The sequence below is a fragment of the Camelus bactrianus genome, chromosome 10, assembly GCF_048773025.1.
Source record: "Camelus bactrianus isolate YW-2024 breed Bactrian camel chromosome 10, ASM4877302v1, whole genome shotgun sequence".
NCBI lineage: Eukaryota > Metazoa > Chordata > Mammalia > Artiodactyla > Camelidae > Camelus > Camelus bactrianus.
This window is the reverse complement of record NC_133548.1, coordinates 2,247,298-2,269,832: the sequence shown is the minus strand read 5'-3', so window position 1 is coordinate 2,269,832 and position 22,535 is coordinate 2,247,298. Positions and strand designations below refer to the sequence as shown.

At 50.3% G+C, this 22,535-nt stretch overlaps 1 protein-coding gene and 1 non-coding gene across 3 annotated transcripts in view; both read left to right on the top strand.

Annotated features, from left to right (window-relative positions):
* The window catches only part of NAP1L4 (nucleosome assembly protein 1 like 4), a 43,753-nt gene that overhangs the window by 7,947 nt on the left and 13,271 nt on the right, over positions 1 to 22,535 (top strand). For both annotated transcript variants that reach the window (XM_074371488.1, XM_010956807.3), the window contains 7 exons: positions 7,606 to 7,636; positions 8,403 to 8,461; positions 10,839 to 10,938; positions 13,325 to 13,466; positions 13,699 to 13,785; positions 15,022 to 15,156; positions 18,620 to 18,691. In XM_074371488.1, the coding sequence (XP_074227589.1) occupies positions 7,623 to 7,636; positions 8,403 to 8,461; positions 10,839 to 10,938; positions 13,325 to 13,466; positions 13,699 to 13,785; positions 15,022 to 15,156; positions 18,620 to 18,691 (609 nt within the window). In that variant the 5' untranslated portion in view covers positions 7,606 to 7,622. Of the gene's footprint in view, positions 1 to 7,605; positions 7,637 to 8,402; positions 8,462 to 10,838; positions 10,939 to 13,324; positions 13,467 to 13,698; positions 13,786 to 15,021; positions 15,157 to 18,619; positions 18,692 to 22,535 lie in introns of those variants that run through there.
* On the top strand, positions 19,286 to 19,408 carry LOC123617356 (small nucleolar RNA SNORA54). The gene has a single exon (XR_006725502.1). It is a non-coding gene; the product is annotated as a small nucleolar RNA SNORA54 (small nucleolar RNA).

The window sequence follows — 22,535 nt, the reverse complement described above, 5'->3', positions numbered from 1 at the left end:
GACCAGAGAAGAGCAAACCTTGGACTTACACCCCCCCCCCCCACTAAACCGGGTATCAATCCCCACTGCTCTTCGGGCAGAATCCTCAGCAGACGTAGGCAGAATTCATGGTGCCTCTTCCGTTGAGATCCAGATTGACCCCTCAGAACCTCTCTGAAGAATAAAGTGGTAGCCTGTAAATAAAGAAATCGTACGGGCATAAATTCTGTCCAGAGGACTGTAAGCCCAAGGACTCACTAAGCCTTGCCCCAGTCTGATCATGCCCCTGTTTTACCTGTAAAACTCTCAGTGGCCAAGACCTCTGGTGACAGACAGCAGTGCTGTCCTTGCTGTCCTGTCGTCCCTTATGCCCACGTGCTTTTGGCACCCGTCTAGACCAGAAGCCGCTTTTTCACTGTGGTTGACTTATCCAGTGTGTTTTTTGGTATTGCTGTTGCTGAAGGTAATCAGTATCTCTTCGCCGTTACCTGGGAGGCCACAGTGCACTTGGACAGTCACGCTTCAGGGCTTCACTCAGGCTGCTTCTCTGACAGAGTTTAAAGGCCAGCTTAAATGACATAGAATTCTCTGGAGGCTCCACCTTACTGCAATATGTAGATGGTTTGCTTCTTTGCTTGCCTCCCAAAATTCCCACAGAAAGACACTGTTCACCTGTTAAAAATCTTAGACATTAAGAGATACAAGTTCTCTAAGGAAAAATTGCAATTTTTCTGAACTCTGGTTCGATACCTAGATGTTTACTCTCAGAACAGGGACTACACCTGGATCCCAGTAGACATCAAGGTATTTTAAACTTTCCAGACCCCAAACCAAATGTCAGCTGTGGGGTTTTCTTGGGCTAACTGGTTATTGTTGCAGTTGGATTCCAAACTTCTCCGTAGTGACTCTCCCCCAAATGCCTTCTGAAGAACCCCAGACCTGCCCCCAGTGTTGGGGCTGACCAGGGTAGCTTAGCCTTTGAGGAAAAGCTTAATAAATCCACCTACCTTTGGATGCCCAAATCATCAGCTGCGCTTTTTCTTTTTGGTATATGAGGAGGAAGGGATGTCGTCAGAACGTTTATGGGAAAAACATGGGGCTATCACCCGCCCTGCGTTACTGGGGCCAACAGTTAGAGCCCTGGCCTGAGGGTAGCTCGTGCCTTAGAGCTGCCTGCTGCGCCCTTTGGGTAAACTGCCATCTGTGCACCTCGGACCATTGAGGCTCCCTTGAATGCACACCACACTCAGCACCTCGCAGCAAGCCATTCTACCCTCCCCCCACAGTGAAGTCTTCCTCACTGACTCAGTCACTCTCATTCACTGTAGCAGTCTCAGGTGTCAAGTCTGCACCCGTCCCCCCTCCTCTCCTGATGAAATTCCCTGGGACCCTGACTTTGGTGGGTCACCTGTGGACCGCTCGTGACTATTTACAGGAAACCCCCTTGATGAATCCTGATCTTGCGTGGTTTATCAGTGTCTCCCACATAAAAAATAAAGATGGTAAGTTTTGTGCTGGGCACATGTTACCGGCTCCTTTCAAGATCACTGAGGCTGTCCCCTTACCTTCAGCTGCTTCAGCTCAGCAAGCTGAGTCGTACAGGGGCACCTCGTTGTGCTTCGCAGATCTTTTTTATAAATTGAAGGTTTGTGACAACCCTGTGTCAAGCAAGTCGGTTGGCACCATTTTTCCAGCAGCACTTGCCCTCTTGGTATATCTGCCACATTTGAGTAATCCTTGCAATACTGTTAAATTTGTTATGGTGATCGGTGATCTTTGATGTTACTACAACTTGCTGAAGACTCAGATGGTGGTTAGCATTTTTTAGCAGTAAAGTATTTTTAAATTAAAGTATGTACATTGTTATCTAAGCTATTATGCTGTTGCACACTCAACAAACTGCAGTACAATGTAGACACCAAAAAATTCACGTGACTTGCTTTATTGTGACGTTCGCTTTACTGAGGTGGTCTGGAACCAAACCTGCAGTATCTCCGAGGTGTGCCTGTGTGCTCTCCCTCAGGCAAGACAGGAAACATCAATTGATAGCTAGTATGCCTTTAGAGTGGTGCATTAGTTTGGAGTGTTATGGAAACAAGTGTTTCCCCACTTCCAGTGGAGACCAAATTAAGAATGTTCAGAATCTGGTGGAATTCATGCTGCTGCCAGTAGCTCTCGCTGTCGTTGAAGTGCCTGAGCTCTGCAGGTCTGGTTCCTGGAAGCTAAAGGAAAACGCCTTGCTGACACCTCTGCAAAAACCCTCTCATACGGCATCCACAGACCAAAGCTCCGTCATGGCCCGAAGGCTCTTCCCCTGCAGGGACCTAAGGGAACTACCAGGAGTGGACAACCGCTGGCCTCTGAAAGAAAAGCACAGCTGGAAATCTGAAGGCTGGTCATTACACCCGCAAAGAACAGGGACTGTGGTTTGAACCCAGTAATAAGCTGGTCCTGCCAGAAAATCTGAAACTTCCCTTACTGACCACTGTATGTGAATTAAACCATTGGCCACTGAGAAGACGGCAGCCTTTGTAAGTGGTCATTGGTAGAGAAACAGCAGCGAGTCCACAAAGAGCGCTTGTCATGCTTGTACCTGTCCTGAATTAACCCCAGGGAGGCCTGCTGGTCCCACCCCAGGACGGACAGTTTCCTCAACAGGCTGTTAAAGTTGTGGCAAGTGGATTTCATACAGTTGCCCCCAGCTTGTGGATGTAAATATGTTCTAGTAACGGTTTGCATGTTTTCACGTAGAACGGTGACTCTCTCTTCTGTAGCTGAAGTCCTTTTAGAAAAGATCACCCCCCAACCCCCGCCCTGGAACTCCATAGTGACCAGAGGACTCCTGTCACCGTGCTGTGTGGCCAGTTCTACCCTCCTACCAGGCTTATCATCCTCAATTGTCAGTACTGGCTCAATACACGAATGGAGTTACAAAGATTCTGTTGGCTAAATTAGTTGAATTCCTTCAAATACATTGGCCAAAAGTACTGCCCTGGTTTTTCCAAATCTTGGATCTCCTCCATTTGGGATTCATAAATTCTCACCCTTTGAAAATAGTCATGGACGGCCTGTGCATTTAGCCCCTGCTTCCTTTGACCAGCTAATAAAAGGGCGCACACATCACATTTGCACAGGTCTGAGGTTATGCTGTAGTGAAATACCCTTTCCACAGCATGCTCCCAGGAGATGAAGATGTCTCTTTACAGTCTGGAGACAGAGGCCTCTCCATAAAGACTCCCCCCACCTCATTGGAAGGACCCCTACCAGGTGTTATGGACTAACCCCTGTGCCACCAAGCTCCAGGGGTTAGGCTCCTGGATTCACGTGTTCCCATCTTAAAAAGGCCCCCAGACCCGAGTGGACCTGCATTGCAGCTCAGGACCTAAAGCTGAACCCTTTGACTGAAGCAAACACCAGTAGACGGCTCTTCAGAGATGTAACCTCTCGCTTTACCCCGTTCTGTATCACACAACCAAGGCATGCTGCTTGAAGTTGTAATTGTCTTTTCTCTGACCTCCTTGCCACCCCCTAGTTTGGCTGTGATGCACCCCTTTGCTCCCACCTTATAAAAACTGATTTCCACCAACCTCACTGTTGGTTGCACCAGTGTCGGTAACACTCATGATGAACCCGAACTGGAAGCCTGGCCGTTATCCTTAGAAGGATGGCGGGAGGTTTGTCTGGCAGAGATGGAGGATTTTCCTTTCATGCCTTCGCAGCTGTATATATCCTCTCTTCTGGTAAGTTGGCATCTGATATTACAGCATTCCATGGGGTGCCTCCCCACCCATACAGTCCAGACTCTTAACCCAAAACCTTGCTCTTGTTTTAGGAACATTAATGGGACGGGTGAGTCTCTAGGCTGCCTCCTGCTGAATGCTTGTAATGATTGTGTATGACTCAGATGGTCATGAATCTATTCCCCACTGGAATCTAGGAGACTAATGGGTCTCTTTGGTGGGATAATGAAAAGGGTAATGATACCAGGAGGTGGGAAGCTGGTGTGCTTCCTTCAGTGGTACCTCATAGGGAATTGATCAAAAATCTGCTGAGTGGTGGAGACTTAAGCCGGCCTGTGTTCTCCCTGGAGCACCCCCAGTCCTCTGTCGGGACGCCACCCGCCGCAGGCAGACGCACCCGTTACTCCACGCATACTGAAACCTAAGAAGCCCCTCTAACCGTTCTGACCGCTAACAAAACCACTTATCATGTGTTTATATAAATGACTGGTTTTGATCATGAGATCTTTTTTATTCCAGGAAAAGAAATCTGGACAAAAGGGCCCACTGAACCCTATCTTTAAAGGCACTGGTTGTTACTTTCTGTGTGGAAGGAATGCCCTCTCCACACCCCTTCAGTGGAAAGGACGCTAGAGTCATTGCCATCCCTCCTGATGCTGAAGTCAGGGAAACCCCGCCTTCCATCACCACCAATCTTGACCCTTTCTCCTACCAGCTTACAAGCGCACAGCGTGGCTGGGATGGATACAGCTTTGGGTGGACGCCTACAGATGCCCCCGTGGTAGATGGAGACTTGGACGTGCCTTTGCCCAGGCCTTTCCCCCTTTGGTTGGAGTAGCGGAGCTTGAGAAGGCAGTTCAGAATCTCTCCACAGTCATGGCTGCTACCTTTAATGGTTGTGTGAGTCTTTGAACATCAGCAAACCCAAATGGACAGCCTAGCAGCGGCAGTCTGAAAACCACAGCGCCCTAAACCTGTGTCCAGCTCAAGGAGGAATGCTGTTTTTATGTTAACATATTGGGGGAATTCACACAGGAACTACAAATAATGAAAGATAGCATCAGACTGTTAACTGAAATAGGCCAAACCCGAGGGTCCTGGGACATTTTTGACCTATTAAACGTGGACAGCTGGGGAAACAGGTTGAGAAGTTTATTCCAGTTGGTAGCTGTAATTCAACTTCTGGCCTTGGGTATAGTCCACATAATTAAATTTCTGCTGTCTTGTACCAGCGGGCAAATGTCTTTCTCCCAGATGTGTGTACAGAATAAAGTTCTTACTACCAGATGTAAATACAGAGTAAAGGCTTATCCTGAAACTGAACTGACCACCTTGGAGGAACACAACTGAGATTCCCCATTTCTCAAGGATTGTTTCATTGCTCAGATGAGGCCAGATAGCCACTTGTGGTTTCCCTTCTCTGTGGGACGAGACATCCAAGGATGGGTCTCCTCTGCTCCAAGTGACACATAATCCACTGGGGCCAGTGACACCTTTGATTAAGTGAGATTCCCGTACAGTAAGGTTGACCGGTGACACTTCCTGTGAAAGAGCTTGATCAAAAGGGAGGAACGTGAAAGGATTTTAATCTGAAATGAAACCAAAGGCTGTGAAGTGGAGAGTCTCGTGCATGTGTTCTCAGAAAACAGAGTCAAAGATGGTGGGACTGATTTCCCATAAAAGTTTGATTTACAAAAGATCAAAACTTACTTTCTAGACAGTGAGTATCTGCCAAGAATCTCTCCCCATCTTGGAACCAGTGGACTTGCTGCTAACCCCTAGTGGGGTTTTCCCCTTTTGCACTCTGCCAATGGAAGCGACCCCTGCTGCGCCTTCAGTAGACTCACCTGTAGCTCGCTGTAGTCGGCGTGTCCCGAATCGCGGTTTCTCTGCGATTCCCAAATAAACTTGCTTTCTGGTAACTCACGTTTGCCTTCATTTACCTCCTTTCTTTCATGTTGACAAACCCAAGTCCACATCTTAACTAGCCAGGTGGCCGTGGGCTAGGCATTTCACCCTCCTCGTCCTTGGTGTCCTCCTGTATGCTGGGAGTGCCTCCTCCCTGCCAGGGTTGGTGAGGGTATGAGACGTAGGAAGTACCTACCCCGTAGGTACTGTCATTGGTACAGGAGGTGTTGGAATTGGGTGGTGAGAACTGGACTTGGTCCATCAGGCTGGCAGTGACAGCTGCCGCGGGAGAGTATTTGGTGTGTATGTGGTCTGCACAGAAGGTGCAGTTGGATGTGTTAGTTAGACGATGGAGAGTTTAATTATGTGGACAAATTAGAGTTGCCTGGAACCTTTTTGGCAGTAGGTACCCGATCCACTTATGGTCTTTGACCCGGAAATCCTGCTATTGCCGTCTCGATACAGGACAACTCGGGATAAGATCTCGTGTAAACTAAGACGTGTTTGTACAGATGGTATCAGAGGTGTATCGCGGGGGAAACCTCAGTGTTTAACAGCCGGTAACAGGCAAATGTATTTGCTCTTGAAATTTTGTTGTCAGGTGTTACTTTGAAGACCAACCTCTGTGTGTCTCACGCTTTGCATTTATAATATATGAAAAAGCAGAACATACTAGCTTGGGAGTGAATACCCCAGGTGCAGCTGTGTGCATGCAGCAAACTGCAGAGGAGCTGAGCTGGGGAGCCTGGGGGTTTCTGGGTGGACTGACTCTGGACTCAGCAGTGATAGGGACCCTTGAAGGGTTTTTTTTTTTTTCCTTCTGGTTTTTATTTGCTTCCTTAATTCATTTAGCTTTTTGAAAAAAATAATGTAACATTTATGTAGTATTTTTAACTTTAAAGGTAGTTGACATGTTTTATTCTGAAACAAAATGGCCTAAGAAAGATGCGGTTGAGTTAAATACAGAACAGTTGTAGTTCATAAATTTCAACTGGAGCTGCTTTTCTTAAGTATGAAGGGTTATTCTTGTTTTGTTTGACCCTGAAGCACTGATTTAGGGGTTTGGGCTTCTCTCAGATGCCTAAGAATGAGACGTCGACCAGCTGTCGGCTGGGAACCACCCTTCAGAGGGGCTCTGAAGTGTATTTCCTACGTCTGGGAATAAGCAGTTCCATCCCCAAACCTGACTCTATAGCTATGCGTTTAGATAGGGTTTGAAATTGTACTAATAGAATGTTCTGTTCAAGAAGTTAATATCCTAGAACCCACCTTTAACACCTGTAGGTGAAAGTCTTCTAGGCTGTAAATCCTTCTTCATACGTGTCTTGTGGAAGTGGGGTCATACTGAGGATGTTACGTACGTTTTACGCAAGCCCCACGCCTTCCGTGTGGAGCTGATAGAACACAGCAAAGTAAAACCGCCCGCTGAGTTAGAGTTTGAAAGGCAATATGAACACCAGTAAATGCTCTGGATTACTTTAAACTAAACTTAATATAGAGATCAGGCAAGTTCAAATTGATTGTCTTTGTTCTGAAGTCTGGTCATTTGAGTGCCAACAAGAGAAATTTTTTATAAATAAAACGTGCTTGCACTGAAACACAGATCCTAAGTGTATAGTTACTTTTTTACTTTTACTTTCTATTTTTGGTGAGGGGGTAATTAGGCTTACTTATTTACTTATTTTTGGAGGAGGTTGTGGGGACTGAACCCAGGACCTTGGAATGCTAAGCGTGTGCTCTACCACTGAGCTGTATCCTCCCCCCTCAAGTGTGTAATTTGATGGGTTTTGACAAGTGTATGTTTCCAAGTAACCAGTACCCCTCTCAAGGTCTAGAGCATTTCCGGCACCCCAGAAAGTTCCTCGAGCCCCTCCTTAGGAGATCCTCATCCCCCACAGTAAATCACTGTCAAAAGAGTACATTTGAACATTTTTTGTTTCTGAATACTTAGTAACGTTATTTCTTTTTTAATTTGTAGGGGATAAAAGCATTCAGATGGCAGATAACAGGTAAGCCAAAACGGACTTTGTTTATTGGAGTTTAAAATTTTAGTCGGCGACAAGAGCCCAGCCTTATTACTTCAGTAAACAGCACTAGACGTTCCAGCTGTTGGCTTCCTGCGCCCACCCCTGCGCCCCGCTTGTGTATTTGAGCCCATAGAGAACTGGCTTTGGGTGTGGGAATGTCTCAGGCCTTCATGAGGAGCCCTGGCACCTCCTGGGTGAGCAGCTCTTGGAAGATCTTGACGCCACCCTGGTATCCCTGTAGCTTCCAGGGGTCGAGTGGGAGACTTTTGCGGATTGCCCTGAGGGCCACAGCGGGTTATGCATTGTGTTTGATGTGGCTTGTTTTTGGTGAGTGGGGGTGTGTCCAGGCATCTTTGAAGACTGTTAGACCTGTGTTCGTGAAGTTTGTTTTTAGAACTTTGTGTGGCTGTGTCACAGAGTCTCTGTGGACACCTGTCCTAACAGCTTGGCAAGGCTGCTTTTTTAGCATAACAGTGAGGAAAATGTTTTATACATCACACCTGTGTCCAGAGTTCTCTTCTGCCCAAATCTGAAGTCACCTTAGAGACACCTCTTTAATATATTAAGTAAGAAAAACACCCTCTGGCTACCAGTTTGATGGCTTGCTGTCAAGTATGTTTCTCAGTGTGTATTTATCCATCCCTTCAGTAAATGTTACTGATAAAAGAGAGAAAGAAAAAGAAAAACACCCTTGAGCTATTTATCTTTTGAACTTCCTGTAGAGTAATATTTTTTAAACATGTTTTAGTTTTTCAGATGGGGTTCCTTCAGATTCCTTGGAAGCTGCTAAAAATGCAAGTAATACAGGTCAGTTCACTGCAGTGGGAAATTGAACTGTTGGAGGGTTTGCATGCAGGGCAGGGAGGCTCCTACTCTTGAACCATTTACTGAAATAAAACAAGTGATTCAAGTACAGGATTACTATAATTACTAAACTTTAAAGACTACAGCAAAGTTAGAATAATTAAAATGAAATCTGTGTCATTTAAAAGCATTTTACTCTAGGAAATTCAGCCTCTGCAGAAGGAAAGTGCACGGTGCAGGCGCTCTCTGTACCCGCGCCACGCAGGGCTAGCGCCGAGCCCCAGACACCTGGCCTGCCTTCGCCTGTGCCTTTCCTTCCCACCCCCGAGTGCTTGGAAGCAGGTCCCAGATACCATGTCATTTTGGTGTGATCAGAAATTAATAGGTGTGTTATTTTCCCCCTGTTTTCAGACCTATAGATAGATCCTTTTTTTCTCTCTGACCTGTTTGAAAACAAGTTGTAGATACTCTGGCTCTTTTCTCCTAAAACAGTTTAGTGTAAATTTCCTAAAAACCAGGATAAATTCCTATGACCACATGCAGCTACCACAACCAAGCAGTCTAACGTCACTGCATCCTGGTGGCTGACGTGTGGCCCCGTTCACTGCACCCCAATGCAAAGTCAGGCCTGGCCAGGGGCTGTGTATCGCATTTACTTCTGTCTCTTTCACTCTAGGGTTACCCACTACCTTGTCCCTCTTCCTTGAAGCAGGCTGTGTGTCCCCTGTCTTACAGAGTGCCCACACCCTGGATTGGTCTGTTTCCTCCTCGTTAGGCTCAGGGGAAACGTTTTAGTAAGACTGCCACATGGTGACCTGATGGGGTGGGAGGTGCAGTTGGGCTGGTGACGGGGGCACTGAGATTGGTGACTTGGTGGAGACAGTGCCTGCCGGTTTCTACACTTTAGGGTCCTTTGCATAAGTGAGCTGTCGGATGCCCTGTGGGAGTCCTGTTCTCCATAAAACTTTCCCACCAGGATTGTGGCACAGTTGGTGATCCTTGCAAATCAGTGATGACATTGGTGGTTATAAAAGGGCGTTTTTCTAGTTCTGCCGATCTTATTAACATATTACATATAGTAAAGGAAAGCTTTCCTTCCCTACTCCCCCCACCCCATTTTAATGTTACTGTAGACTCATGGATTAGCTTTTTATTCAGTGATTTATCATTTGCCATCATTCATTTTGGACAGTGGAGTTGGGGGGGGGTCCCTTTAAGCTGGCTTCTATGTCCTTTTCCTGTGTCCCCACTAATTTTGAGTACTTTCTAACTTTGTGGCACAAGTGATCCATTTTCTCTTGAACTTTCCTTGTCCTAGACCTGGAATCTTCCATTTATGCAAGAGGCCCTGTGACTTTTAGTGGAGGGAGATTTAAAACCCAAAATATAGGTGCCATCTGTCATGGTTTTAGGCCTCTCAGAGGCTGGTGCTAGAGATGCATGTTTGCGTGTACGTGTGGTATTTACGTGTTACACACGCATACAGTTTTATATCTACACACTTACGTACCTTCAGTACACACACAGTGTTTCAAGTTCAAGTTAGTGCTTGTGCTTGGAGTTGAATGTTAAACTGAGTGCCGACTTGTGTTCAGCTCCCACGTCACTGTCCTGCAAAGGTAGAATTTAGGTGTGTGCTTCCTTTTTGAGTCAGGTGAAGGCGCTAAGTTTGGGTTTCTGTACAGGGTCACTAGGAGGGAATTGGCTCAGCACAGAGCGTGTGCCACTCACTGGGACAACTGACCTCTGGGGGTCCTGTTTATTCGTGGGAACCAGTATAGAGTGTGTGAGCTGTAAGGCAGCGTGGTGGACAAAGCAAGTGGCTTTGGCAGGGGTGGTCAGGCAGGGCCTTGAGGTGGGTTTGGGCAGAAGGGCACTGCAGGTGAAGGTGGAGGCCAAGAGCGCCGGGCAGCCTGGCGCCTCCTGCGGACTGGTGGGAGTCGTGCTTTCCTGGGCTGTGAGCTGGGGTGCCCGTGGGTGCTGATTACTCTGAGGCCCAGGTGCCCGTCCCTGTCCTCAGCTCCTGGGCCCCACCAAGGGACCTGGGCAGAGAAGGCGGGGTGACAGGAGATAGGCCGCCTGAACTGAGCAAGTGGCAGTGCCCTCAGTAGGGGGATGTGGGGCGCAGACAGCCCAGGGGGGAGTCAGGGCTGCGGGTGCTTCGGTGGATTTACAGCTGTCCACTTGGGTGATTAACAGCGAGTATCAAATGCCTTTAAAAATAAGTATTTTTGAAACATGTTTTCAAGAAGCCACTTGCTGTCTTTAGAAATTGAAGTAGATAAAGCTAGTCTGTGTGTTGGCGATTTGACTCCTGGCTCTTTGTTGTGTGGTGGGCATAGCTGACATCTTTGGCCTTGTTTTTTTAAACTCTTAATAGAAAAGCTCACAGATCAAGTGATGCAGAATCCACAAGTTCTGGCAGCTTTACAGGAGCGACTTGACAGTGTCTCCCGCACCCCCTCGAGCTACATCGAGACGTGAGTATGCTGCAGGCGAGGCTCGACACGAAGGGGAGGCTCTCCTGCGCCCTCAGACCAGGAAGAAGCGCGTTTTTGTTTGGCAGCCGTTGCCTCCTGAGAGTCAGGCATCGGGTTCCAGCACGAGGGCTGGGGTCAGAACGTGGTGTGGGACCATCCTGTTAGCTCATAGGTGAGGGCACAGTGCCGCCCTTGGTGATAGTAGAGGACTTCCCCCATTCAGGGGAGTCAGGGGGACAAGGAGACCATAGCAGGGGGCTTGGACCAGGTGGGTGGGCGGAGTGCTGTCTCTTCACGGTGGCTTGTATTTGGCCAAGAGAACCGCTCCTGCCTGACTCTCCTCCATCACCTGTGGGAGCCATACCTGTGTGTAGGGAGGAGGCCAGTGTCCTGGCTGTGCTGCACAGTGGGGACAACGGGGACACCCACCCTCCAGTCCTCTTCTCAGGGCCTGGGTGTCCTCCTTCCAAGGCCGAGCTGCGCCCACTGCACACTGGTCCCCACGTGGGCCTGACGATGCTCCTGGGGTCCGTTACAGGGGGGCGGGCACACTTGCGGTCAGCTTTGCCCATCAGTGTAGAGGGTTCTCTGGGAGGGGACTCTGTGGGGATGGTCTTGTGAGATTTCGCAGGCTAAGTCTGTGAGGTGTAGCGACACTGAGGGGGCGGGTAGAGGAGTATGAGCGATGGTTTCTGGTTTTCTGTATTTGGGAACTGAGTGAATGGGGTGGCGTTCATTGAGAGGAAGTGCAGGCGTGGGAACGGTTTTGTGGGAGCAGAATTTGTTCCACGTCGGACACACAGGGCAGGGAGGATGGTGTGTCATTGCAGTTACTGTTTGGAAGGCGGTGGGGGTACCCTTTGGCTTAGAACCCTTCTTGTTACTCCATTAAGGAGGCTTTGCAAGTCAGGAGGTGTTTAAGTTGTGTAATTAACGAGGAAAAGAAGTGCAGGTGGTGCCGTGTGTCTGCTGCTCTGCTCGGCTCTCTGCCTTTCCCTTGTCCTCTTCTGCTGCCTGTGCTCTCGCGGGGCAGCTGTTGCTGGGAGTCTTTGGTGAAGGACCTCTGCCTAAACTGAGGTTGCCGTGGGCGTGGGCGTCGCGGGACAGGGGTCCTTTGTGGTTCAGGACTGCTCCTGTACCGTCCACCCTCCTCATCCGCCGGTTCTGTGGGTTCTGCACCTGCATTTCAACCAACCGCAGGTCAGAAATAAGGGGCGGGGGTTTCCCAGAAAGTTCCAAAAAGCCAAACTGAACTTGACCTACACCGGCAGCTGTGTGCATAACGTTTACGTCGTGCTGGTTGTTGGGGGTAGTCTGCGGAGGGTGTGCAGTGTGTGTGAGGGTGTGCTGGGTCGTGTGCACATACCACCCCTTTCCACGCGAGGGGCGGGAGCATCCAGGGGTTGAGGTGCCCACAGCGTCCTGGGACCAGTTTCCCTGGGGTGCTGCGTTTCCTGAACAGCGCTGTGCTGGAGAGCTGCCTGGTGCTGTGTGCTCTCGGCCCTGCCCTTGCGGGAGAGAAGCACCCAGAGGGCGGGACCTGGGCCCACTGACAGGGACTGTGGGGCTTTGAGAGTCCCAGGAATCTGCTCTTGGTTCTAGAGCGTGACTGAGAGCTTTAAGTTAAACAAGTGATTCTGATGGGTTTAAAATGGTTTCTTCTAATTTATGAAAGTAACGCATACAAGCGAACGTATTTTTAAGAAGATGGGAAAGTATCAGAAAGCAAAGAAGCTCCCAGTTCTCTGACTTTAGAAGAGAACAGAGACCCTGGCTGTGTTGTCTCTGATTTTCCCTGGGTCAGGGTCAGGGTCAGGGTCAGGCTCAGTTCGAGCACTTGACGTGGCCCTGAGTCTACCTCGAGGACATGGCTGAGGACAGGCCCTGCTTTAATTCTGCACATCTTGTCATTGTTTCCAGTCTGTAGATGATACACCAGTGGTCATTCCAGTATATTAACTAAATACTTTGTTATTTCCTTAGGATATAGTCTTAGAAGTAGATCCAAAGAACATTTCCAAGGATCTTGTTTGCCCCTAAGAAAGATAAGTCAGAGGGCCTCTGCTTCCAGCCTCATCAAACCTGGGGATTTTTTTTTTTTTTTGGCCAATTTGTTAAGGAAAAGACAGCAGTTCTTTTAAATTTGCATTCTTTTGGATGTTTTGTGAGATTGGATCTTTCTTTGATGTTTGATTATTTGTGTTTTTTCTTTCGTGGATTATGTTTTCAGCTTCCTCCTCCCTCACCACCCTGCTTTTGGGGGAGGCGGCAGGGGTGTCCTTAATGATTTTTAGGAGCTCTTTTTCATGGTAAGGTGGTTAATTCTGTGCATGCCACCTTATGTTGCAGACTTATGGATGTTTTGTTGTCTTGTCCCCTCTTTCAGTTTACCTAAAGCAGTAAAAAGAAGGATCAATGCGTTGAAACAGCTCCAGGTGAAATGTGCTCACATAGAAGCCAAGTTCTACGAAGAGGTCCACGACTTGGAGAGGAAGTACGCAGCCTTATACCAGCCTCTCTTTGACAAGGTAGGGGCTCTGTTGAAAAATTTAATCAGTGTATTTCAAATCTTCCTTTAGGTGAAACATCAGATATACCCAGTGAATCACTGGATATTATTCTTGAAGCCCTAAAACTTAGAATCCTAAAATAAGTTATAAAAGCACTCCGTTTCCCCACACTTCATTTACAGTCTCGTTGTCTTAGCTCTCGATTGTGTGAATAACTGAACGTAACTCAGAAGGTTTCGTCTTCACTTAGAGAAGGGAGTTCGTCACCGGTGACGCTGAGCCCACAGACGCAGAGTCAGAGTGGCACAGTGAGAATGAAGAGGAGGACAAGCTGGCTGTAAGTTTCCTAATGAGTGCAACTTGTGTTCTGTTCCAGTGCTGCTGGAAAGAGGATAGTTTCAGTGGCTTTGAGCCGTGGGAGAGAGCTGCTTGCAGCAGGTGCTGCTCCAGCTGCAGGCTGGGTGTTCACGTTCCTTTATGGCAGTGGAGCTGAGCAGCCTGCAGGCCTGGCACTGGACTGGGTTCTGTCTGTCAGTGTGACGGACCAGACTCAAGTCACCTGTGACGACTCTGCACAGTAGTACAGTGAGCTAAGGGGCCAGGGGAGCAGAGGTGGAAACGTCAGGGGAAGTCTTAGTTGAAGGAGCAAAGACCTGCCCGGGGAGAGCACACCGAAGACGTCTGAGCCGTCCTGCTCAGGGGCCAGCAGTGCCAGCGCCGTAGCCGGGTGCACTTCGCTGCTGTAGGTTGCTGGGTTCCAGGTCCTTCCGGTGATGTGCCCTGTCGGTCACCTGCTCACAGCCTTTTTCTGGTGACAAGTATCATTCCAGTGCCGTGGGGAGTCCCAGCATGGCAGGGTGCACTTTGTCAGCCTGATTTTATGTTTGGGAGACAAGTAGCTATTTTTGTTCTATAATATAAATTTTCAGGGATTTTTGAAAGTGTATAATGTTAGTTTTGGTAGCCACATATGTTCTTGATCCTTTAAAAATCTGGCATAGTTGAAGCCATGCTGGTGTATCCATGTAGTTATGAGCCAGTCTTTGTTGCTTGAGGAAAATCTGCCTCTGTTAATTCAGACACCCCTGTGATCATTTTCTCTAAGAATCGTGTCGAGGCTGTGATGTTGGAAAACACTCCCGTCCTCGTGGCCACAGGGCCTTTCCCGTCACCGCCCTGTGTCTGCCTTGTGCCTCCGTCCTGACCTCTCCCTCCGTGTAGGCGGGTGTGCAGCTTGGCTGGGGCGCATGTCGGTGCTGCCTGCCCCGAGATGGGCGTCTCCGAGCCGGCACTAGATGGCCTTTCCCAGATGGGGGGCGTCATACCAGCTCTTGATTCAGCTTCTTCCCTTTGATCTGACATTGAAGCATGAAGTCACTCCTGGATGGAACGCCTTGTTTCTTGGAATCGTTTGAAATTGTGATGGGCACAGTGGGTCTTAGAGGCGAAGATTCGAAGGACAACTTTTGTTAGAAGTTTACATGGGATTTTGAAATAATGTTTTGTATTAAGCCATTGGGTTATTTGTAAACTTGTTACTTTGTGGTGTTTTATTTTACTTTTTTTTTTTAAGGGGGACATGAAAAACAAAGTAGTCATAGCAGAAAAAGAAGCAGCAGCAGCAGCGGAAGAGCCAAACCCCAGAGGAATCCCAGAGTTCTGGTTTACCATCTTCAGGAATGTCGACATGCTCAGTGAACTCGTCCAGGTGGGCACACGTCCACCTTACAGAATCTGCGAACCGCTCAACAGGGTGTTCAGCAGTTGTTGATTGCGGGTGGGAGGGCACCTCCTGTGACCAGCAGCCCAGACAGTGAGGGTCCCGCCGGGAGGCGTGGTTACGGCCGGAGCCTGCCCTGCGTGCTGCCCAGACCTTGGTCCTCACGGGGGGGGGGGGGGGGGGGGAGGCTGCCGCTCAGCACCTGCGCCCAGTGCCCCAGGAGGCGTGCTCAGGGCCCTGTTCCACCTCACTGCGACCCGAGCCGGCGGGAGGTGTGAGATGGGAGACCTGCACACACGCTCTTGCTGGCGCAGACTCGGACTGCTCTGGGATGATTTCTGAAATTTACTGCATTTGAAATTTTAGTGGAGCGAATAGACCCTGGATGTTTCTCAGTGGTTTTTGAAACTCAAAATGGGCCTGTCGTGCGGTGCTGCCAGTTGTATAAATACATAGCAAGTTACTCACGTGTTCTGATTGTCTTACTTGAAAACTTCTCTAGTTCTGTTTTAATGGGAATAGCTCAGCCTTCTGTTTTTATCTTGTTGTGTTAGACTTTCTACAATGAAATGGGAAGCAGTTAAAAGGCAACAAATGTAACTTTCCCTGAGCAGAGTTATGGTAGAAGTTTCCAAAATTCAAAAAAAGATCCTGCTCAGAAGTCCACGGAGATGGTCGTCTCTGCTTTCGGGCTTCATCCAGTCAGATCTGCACGGTGTGTCCGTGTCAGCGTGTGGCCTGCAGATGGCGCTACTGCGGTTGTGATGGTTCCAGAAACTTGCCGCGTCGCTGCCTTTCTTGCCCACCTCTTTTAATGCCTATCCGAAGGCTGGAAGTTAAGAAAGGATGGGCGGGACGAGTTTCCTGCTCTCCTTCCAAGCTTGTGGAACGTTTAAAATACATGACTTAGGATAGCCTGTGTTTTGTCTTGAGTGTCCTTTTTCATAGGAAATGGTGGGGCTTAAGAAAACTAGACCATTTAAAAGAATGTCTGATCGAGAAATTTACTGGAAAACGTGAATAGCACGCACTAAAGCCTGGTTCTCAGCCTGACTGTGAGAATCACCTGGGCAGCTTCTAAAACTGAGTAGCGTCAGTGTCTCCCCTGCCGCACATCAGAAAGAGCTCGCCGTGTTTGGAGAGGCTCCTGCGTGTTTCTGACGTGCACTAAGGGTTGAAAATCCCCCCACTAGCAGAGCAGACGGAGAGAGGGATGGAACTGTCATGGGTGTACCCAGCACCTGGGCATCCCATGAAAATGCAGGTTCTGAATCAGGTCTTGGTGGGACCTGAGGGTCTGCATTTCTGATGTGCCCCCATGTGATGGCCCTGCTGCAGGTCGAGGGCACACTGAGTGGCGTCAGGATTGCCATGAAGTCGGCTTTTCGGTGCTGGTCAGGTGACTTGACTGGGTGACCCGACTCTGGTGCTGTGTGGCCAGCTGGTCAGGTGGGAGCCAGTGGTGAGAGCAGCTGCTTTGTGTGTGGCCTGTCCTTGGCTTGGGGGTGGCAGCACCGGTGGCTGTGTTTTGATGAGGTGTCTGCTCCGTTCTCCCAGCACCTCTGTGTCCGTGTCTGCACTTCAGTATTTACGCCGCAGAGCGTCTCCCTGCGCTTTGTCTTACGGCTCTGAAAAGACAGGGTGGTGTTTTCCGAGAACTCCCTCAGTGTGCAGAGGGTGATGAAGTGTGGCTCAGGCTGTTTATAGCCTGAAGCAGGTAATGGTGGGAGGTTCCCCGCTGGTCAAACGTTAGGTCCTGAAGACAGGCCCGCCCCCCGGCCCCTGGCCCCTGGCTCCTCTGTCTGGGGGCGGCCAAGGTGCAGACTCCACAAGTAGGGCTTTGAAACTTGGGAAGGGGGCAGCTTTAAGTCTCAGTCCCTGTGTTGCTTCCACTGTTGGCCCTTAGGGTCCATAGTTCTGAGTCTGCTAACCTAGGGCTTTCCATTATGCTCTGGGCCACAGAAAGTTCTTGGCCCGCATGGTACGTGGCTCGTTGAGGAAATTAAGAACATAATGGTTATTTCATGAATTTGGGAAAATGCCAGTGGGTGCTGCTGGTTTGCCTGGGCTGAGTTTGAAGACCCCAGTGCCACGTATGGAACGCATACAGTGACACGTGCGTCTTGGAGCATTAAGAACTAGCCGTGTGTGCCAGGTGGGCAGGCTGCAGCCTTAGGGCCAAGTGTTTCCTGGTTCTGGAGTTTGGGACCTGACGCCTCATACTGATGCGGCCTTCTCTGAGAACCGTCTGGGCTGCTTTCTGTCCGGGGCCCTGCTGGGCGCCTTTGGGGCTGCTGCTTGTTTTGCGCTAGACAGGCACACCGCGGGGGTGCGTGGCTTTGGTTCGGACCGCTGCAGGGAAGCGCGTGCAGCCTGAAAGCGAGCTGCACGAGGGTGTGGTTTCCCAGGGCACGTGCAAGCTGCGGGCGCACGTCACCTCGTAAGTGTGCGGTAGCGTGTCTGAAGGTGGTGCATGTGCCTTACACTTCGTTCTGCTGTGTCACGTTTTTGGCTTTTGTACTGAAGTGTACGGTAGTGTGTCAACGTGCATTCCTTAATGTAAAAGCACTTTATTGCTGGAAAGTGCTAACCTTCATCTGACAAGAGAGTTTCCACCCACCTTCAATTTGGGAGAAAAAAATATATATGTATTTGTATTTATGTATTTGTGAAGCATGATAGAGCGAGGTGTGCCTGTAATGTCCAAGGAATTTAAAGTTGGTGGTGATCAGACTCAGTTCTTAGACCCTAATGGAAATCACTAGGTCCAGCCCCAGGCTTCAAGGGCAGAGAAGTAACTGCTTTACGGATGAAGCAGTCATCGTTAGTAAGTGGTCACCGGCTTCCGGTCTCGTGATTTCTTTTTCTCCCCCGAATTTTTCTCATTTGGACTTTACAAATGACAGGCCCTGGCAAACTTCTGAATTTGTGTGATAATGACATATAAAAGCATAGGGCCCCTAAAGAAGTCTGTCACTGAGTGGCCCCGTAAGTGGCCCTGACTGTGAGTAACTATGCGTGTTGGATTTTGGATATTTATTGCCACGTGCCATGAGCAGGAATGGCTTGGCTGCCAAGGTCAGTAGCTTGTCTAGGCATGTCCTCTGATGCTGTCCCTTCGGAGGTGCTGAGGACCACCGGTCTTGGTTGGTGGCATTTCTGACCCCGTGTGCAGTGGCGCTGGCGTGAGGGCAGGCAGGGCCCTTGGCCTTCCTGCGCGACACTGATGTTACCAGTGCTCTGTGCCATACAGCGTGGCACCTCGTTGCTGCCACCCTACAACTGGACGGCGGTGGACAAACTTGGGTGACTTCCTGGGAGTGGCGAGGACAGGATTCCAACAGGGCTGACTCTCCGGTGTCTTGGAGTACACGCAGCAGCCACTTAATGAGAACATGTGTGCTGTTTTTAGAAAGCCCACTGGAGGTTTCTTTTTTCTCTTTATGTTCAGGAATATGATGAGCCAATCTTGAAACACCTGCAGGATATCAAGGTGAAGTTCTCAGAGCCTGGACAGCCTATGGTGAGTCCTGATGGTCTGAACTCCTGGCTGGTATGAGAAAGGATTGGGGCACTGAGGGTAAAGGGCTTGGAGCCAGGACAGGAAATCCAGACCCGGCCACTCGCTTGTTGGGTGACTTGGATGCGATGCTTACTTTCAGATGGCCTTTCTGGGCCTCGCCCAGCACGTGCACAGCCTGACAGGTAACTCAGGCCACCAGCTGCTGGGTGGCAGGTGCAGGCGGCAGACGCAGGGTTGGACTCCTCAGCCGTGGTGTCCGCTGTGCCACGCCCTCTCTCCGAGCTGGTTTGTTTCCTTGGTCGGGAGGGGTGGTGTCATCCTTTTCCTCAGTGTCCCAGGTCTGTGAGGATCTGAGGTATACAGAACAGGCAGGGGAGGGTGGTAGGTGTGGACTCAGATAGAAGCAGCGCTGTGACGGAAGCCCAAGGTACTAGTGAAAGAAGCCTGCTAGGGTTCAGCTGTAGAAACAGCTGCAGGTCGTTAACGTTGGGAGAACGTTTCCCTGCTGTCATGAGACACAGCGTTGCAGAACACGTCCCACGGCCTGCAGCTCAGTCTCAGTGGCTGCAGTTAGGAGAGTTGGACCTGGGTGGCACGCACTGTTCGTGACCTGCTGGTCTGCCTGTGGCTGGTGGGTTCCATTCCGGTGCGACAGTAGTTCCAGCGGCACATGACTGACTGACTGGTGGCCCTCAGTCTCAGCTCGTGGGGACACAGTGCCTGAGCGCTGTAACTTTGGGATCTTGGGATGGGAGACGGGAACCTGGGCTTGGTTCCTTCCCTGCAGAGCAGTGTGAGTGGGATTTCTCTCTTCCTGGTCCTGCAGGTGGTTCCTGCTGGGGGCAGGAGCAGGGGCCACACACACCTGTCCCTGTCCCTGTCTGAGTCTGCTCTACTTTGGGAGGTGGCATTCAGCTATCCCTTTGCAGGTGGGGCACGGGCACCTGCCAGCGTGGTGGTGCCTGCTCACAGGTTGGGGCCACTCTGGTAGCTGAGGGGCCCCTCTTTCCCGCGGCACCCAGGTTGTTCCTAGCTGCTTCTCCCACACGCGCCCCTCACTGTGCAGGGCTTGGCCGGTGCGCCCCCTGGCGGCCCCTCGTGGCAGTGCACTGCCTTTGCTGTGATGGGGTGCCTTGGCTTTCCCCATCGGGCGTGTGCGCGCGGGCGCTGTTGTAAGATTCTGTGTGTGTTTTCCTCACCTGTGACTGACCCAGACTTGATGACCAGTTTCCCCCTAGGGATCGTTTCCTTTTCCCCTTCCTTTGCTCTTGTCGGACACCTGTTTGGATCCCCTCGGCCCGTTTCCTTTCCCTCCCAGCCTGTGCCGGTTCCCCTCATCTTGTTCAGTGGCCCGTAGGCGGGTGGAGCCCCAGGTGCGTGCGGGAGGCTCCAGACTCTGAGCCAGTCTGGTGTTCCTGCTACTTCCCCGCGCACACTGTAAAAGTCGTGTGTGCTTCCTGTAAGAAGACTGGGACAAGACGGAGAAGTGTGATGAACACTGTGCAGATCTCCGTCTTCTGGAAGTGACTACCAGCGGCTCAGTGAGCTTCCCCACAGTCCGCCCTTTTACAGGTTACTGTGAAACAGCTGAGACATTAAAGTTACAAAGAAAATGAAAGGAAGCCACCTAGCTTCAGGATGAAACACTGCCAAGGCAGTCGTCCCTCAGCCCTGGCCCCGTGGCCACCCCCAGCTCACCGTGCTCATCGCCTTAGCACCGTGGAGTGACGGCGTCAGGGCCTGTGGACAGCGTGACCCTGCTCCTTCCTAGTCCTGCAGACTGTGGGGTGGGCAGGAGCTGTCGTATCTGTTGGCTGTAAACAGATTTATTTAACATTCCCCCAGATGTGCCACTACCGCCACCACCCCGTTCTAAACCGATGCATTATGATCGGCTTACTTGAACCCCAGGCTTTTGTTTAAATTTCTGGTGGTTTCCTCAGTTCAGATTCCTTTTAGCGTAATTACTGGGTCAAAGTAAGGCCTAGCCATTGTTCGGTTTACTTTCTGATGATGTTAGTGCTTTTTTTACACTTTTCTCTTTTGTAAGAATCTTTTTTGTCGCGCTTAGAGCGGAGCTGCAGCAGCGGTGCAGAGACCCCAGACTTGAGTTGCCTGCTTTGCCCCATGGGCGTTGCTGGCTGGAGACCACCTCCTGGTCTCCTCAGCCTGAGTGCTGGCACAGACAGTGGCAACTGTGTCACTCTGCGGGGCGGAAGAGATGGGATTTTACCCTTAGCTCCGCGTGCGTTTGGGCGTCTGCCCTCTGCTCACGGCCAACTTGGCTGTAGGCAAGGTCGCCTTGAACTTGGCCCTGTTCTGCTGGAGTAAATGCTGTCCTTAAGTCAGCCCCACTTGCGCTTGGCTTACTGGTGACTAAACAGGGCTCGGGACAGGACAGAAAGGAGAATACGAAGGAAGGCGGTAGCGCCCTTGCTTTGGGGAGATGGCAGGTGAGGAAACGGGGAGGAGGGGAAGCGGAGAGCTCCGTCTGTACAGAAGGTGGGGTAGTAAGGGAGGATGGTCGGAGCAGCCCCAGGCTGCCCGCGCACACCTGCGGCCACAGCCCCGGGCCGCTCCCAAATGAAGCAGTCTCCAACTTTTAAGCTTTTTTTAAAATTTATTTTTTAAATCTTATTTTATAATTATTTTGGGGGCGTAATTAGGTTTATTTACCTACCTGGGATTGAACCCAGGACCTCGTGTGTGGTACGCACGTGCTCTACCACTGAGCTACACCCTCCCCCCATCAGCCTCTACGTTGGCGGCCTCCTTGCCTTCCGTCTTTACCCTGGTTTTTCTCAAACCCAACATAAAGATCAGGTTTGGAAGGGGGCTGGGGTCAGGGTCGGGAGAGGCGTGGAGCCGGGCCTGCTGACGTCATCGTTCCCCGTAGCTGCTCGCCCCCTCCCCGGCCGCGCCACCCCGGCAGAGGCCAGGCCGCAGCTGGCTGCTCCGGCCCCTCTGGGCACTGACTGGACTGCCCCAATCCCCTGCCCTCCTGTGACTGGCCCTTCCTCCCTCCACCCCTTCTTGGGAGAGTTCTTTTTTCATTTCCCTTGTGAACATGGTTTGTTTTCAGTCTTTTTAAACTTTTTTCCCCAAGTGATAGTTGTGTCATTATAACAAAATAGCCAACTTCCAGCAGGCATTGCCTGTGGGCCTGGCCCTGCCCTCAGTGCTCCTGTAGAGGAGTTCTCCAGTCGGCTCAGAGAGAGAACTTTTATTCCATTTTGCAGACAAGGATACTAACACACTTCATATATTTTATACACTTTATATATAACACACTTTAACATACTAAATAACTTTGCAGAATCACGCAGCACCAACGGGCAGAGGTGGGATTTGAATCCAGGCTGTCTGAACCCAGAGCCGGCCGTGTAGACTAATTCGCACGCCCGGGTTGTCTCTGATCCTTTATAAACAGGGCCGAGGTGGGTGTCTTTGCACAAGTGGCTGCATCCGTCCAGGCGTCCTTTGCAAACAGGACGGGTTCCTCAGAGTAGAATTACCGAGTCCCGGGACGTCATTTACATTGTTCATTTTTGGCGTTGCTGAATTGCCCTTCACAAAGCCCTCTGCAGTGTGTAAGTGCACCTTGTTTCCCAGAAACCCGTACCAGCACTACACAGTCTCTGGACATTTTGCCCAGAAAGGGGGCTTCTCGTTTTATTTTTCGTTTACTTTGTTCCTCGTGAGCATGGGTGTCTTTCTGCTGCCATCTGACTTGCGCCTGCTGCTTTGTGCAGTGCCCCTCCCGTTCCCCTTGCGTGTCCCTAGGTCGTCAGGGCACTCTGAGTGAGGGTGGGCTTGTCCTCGGGGTGTTTTGAAGAGGCCCAGT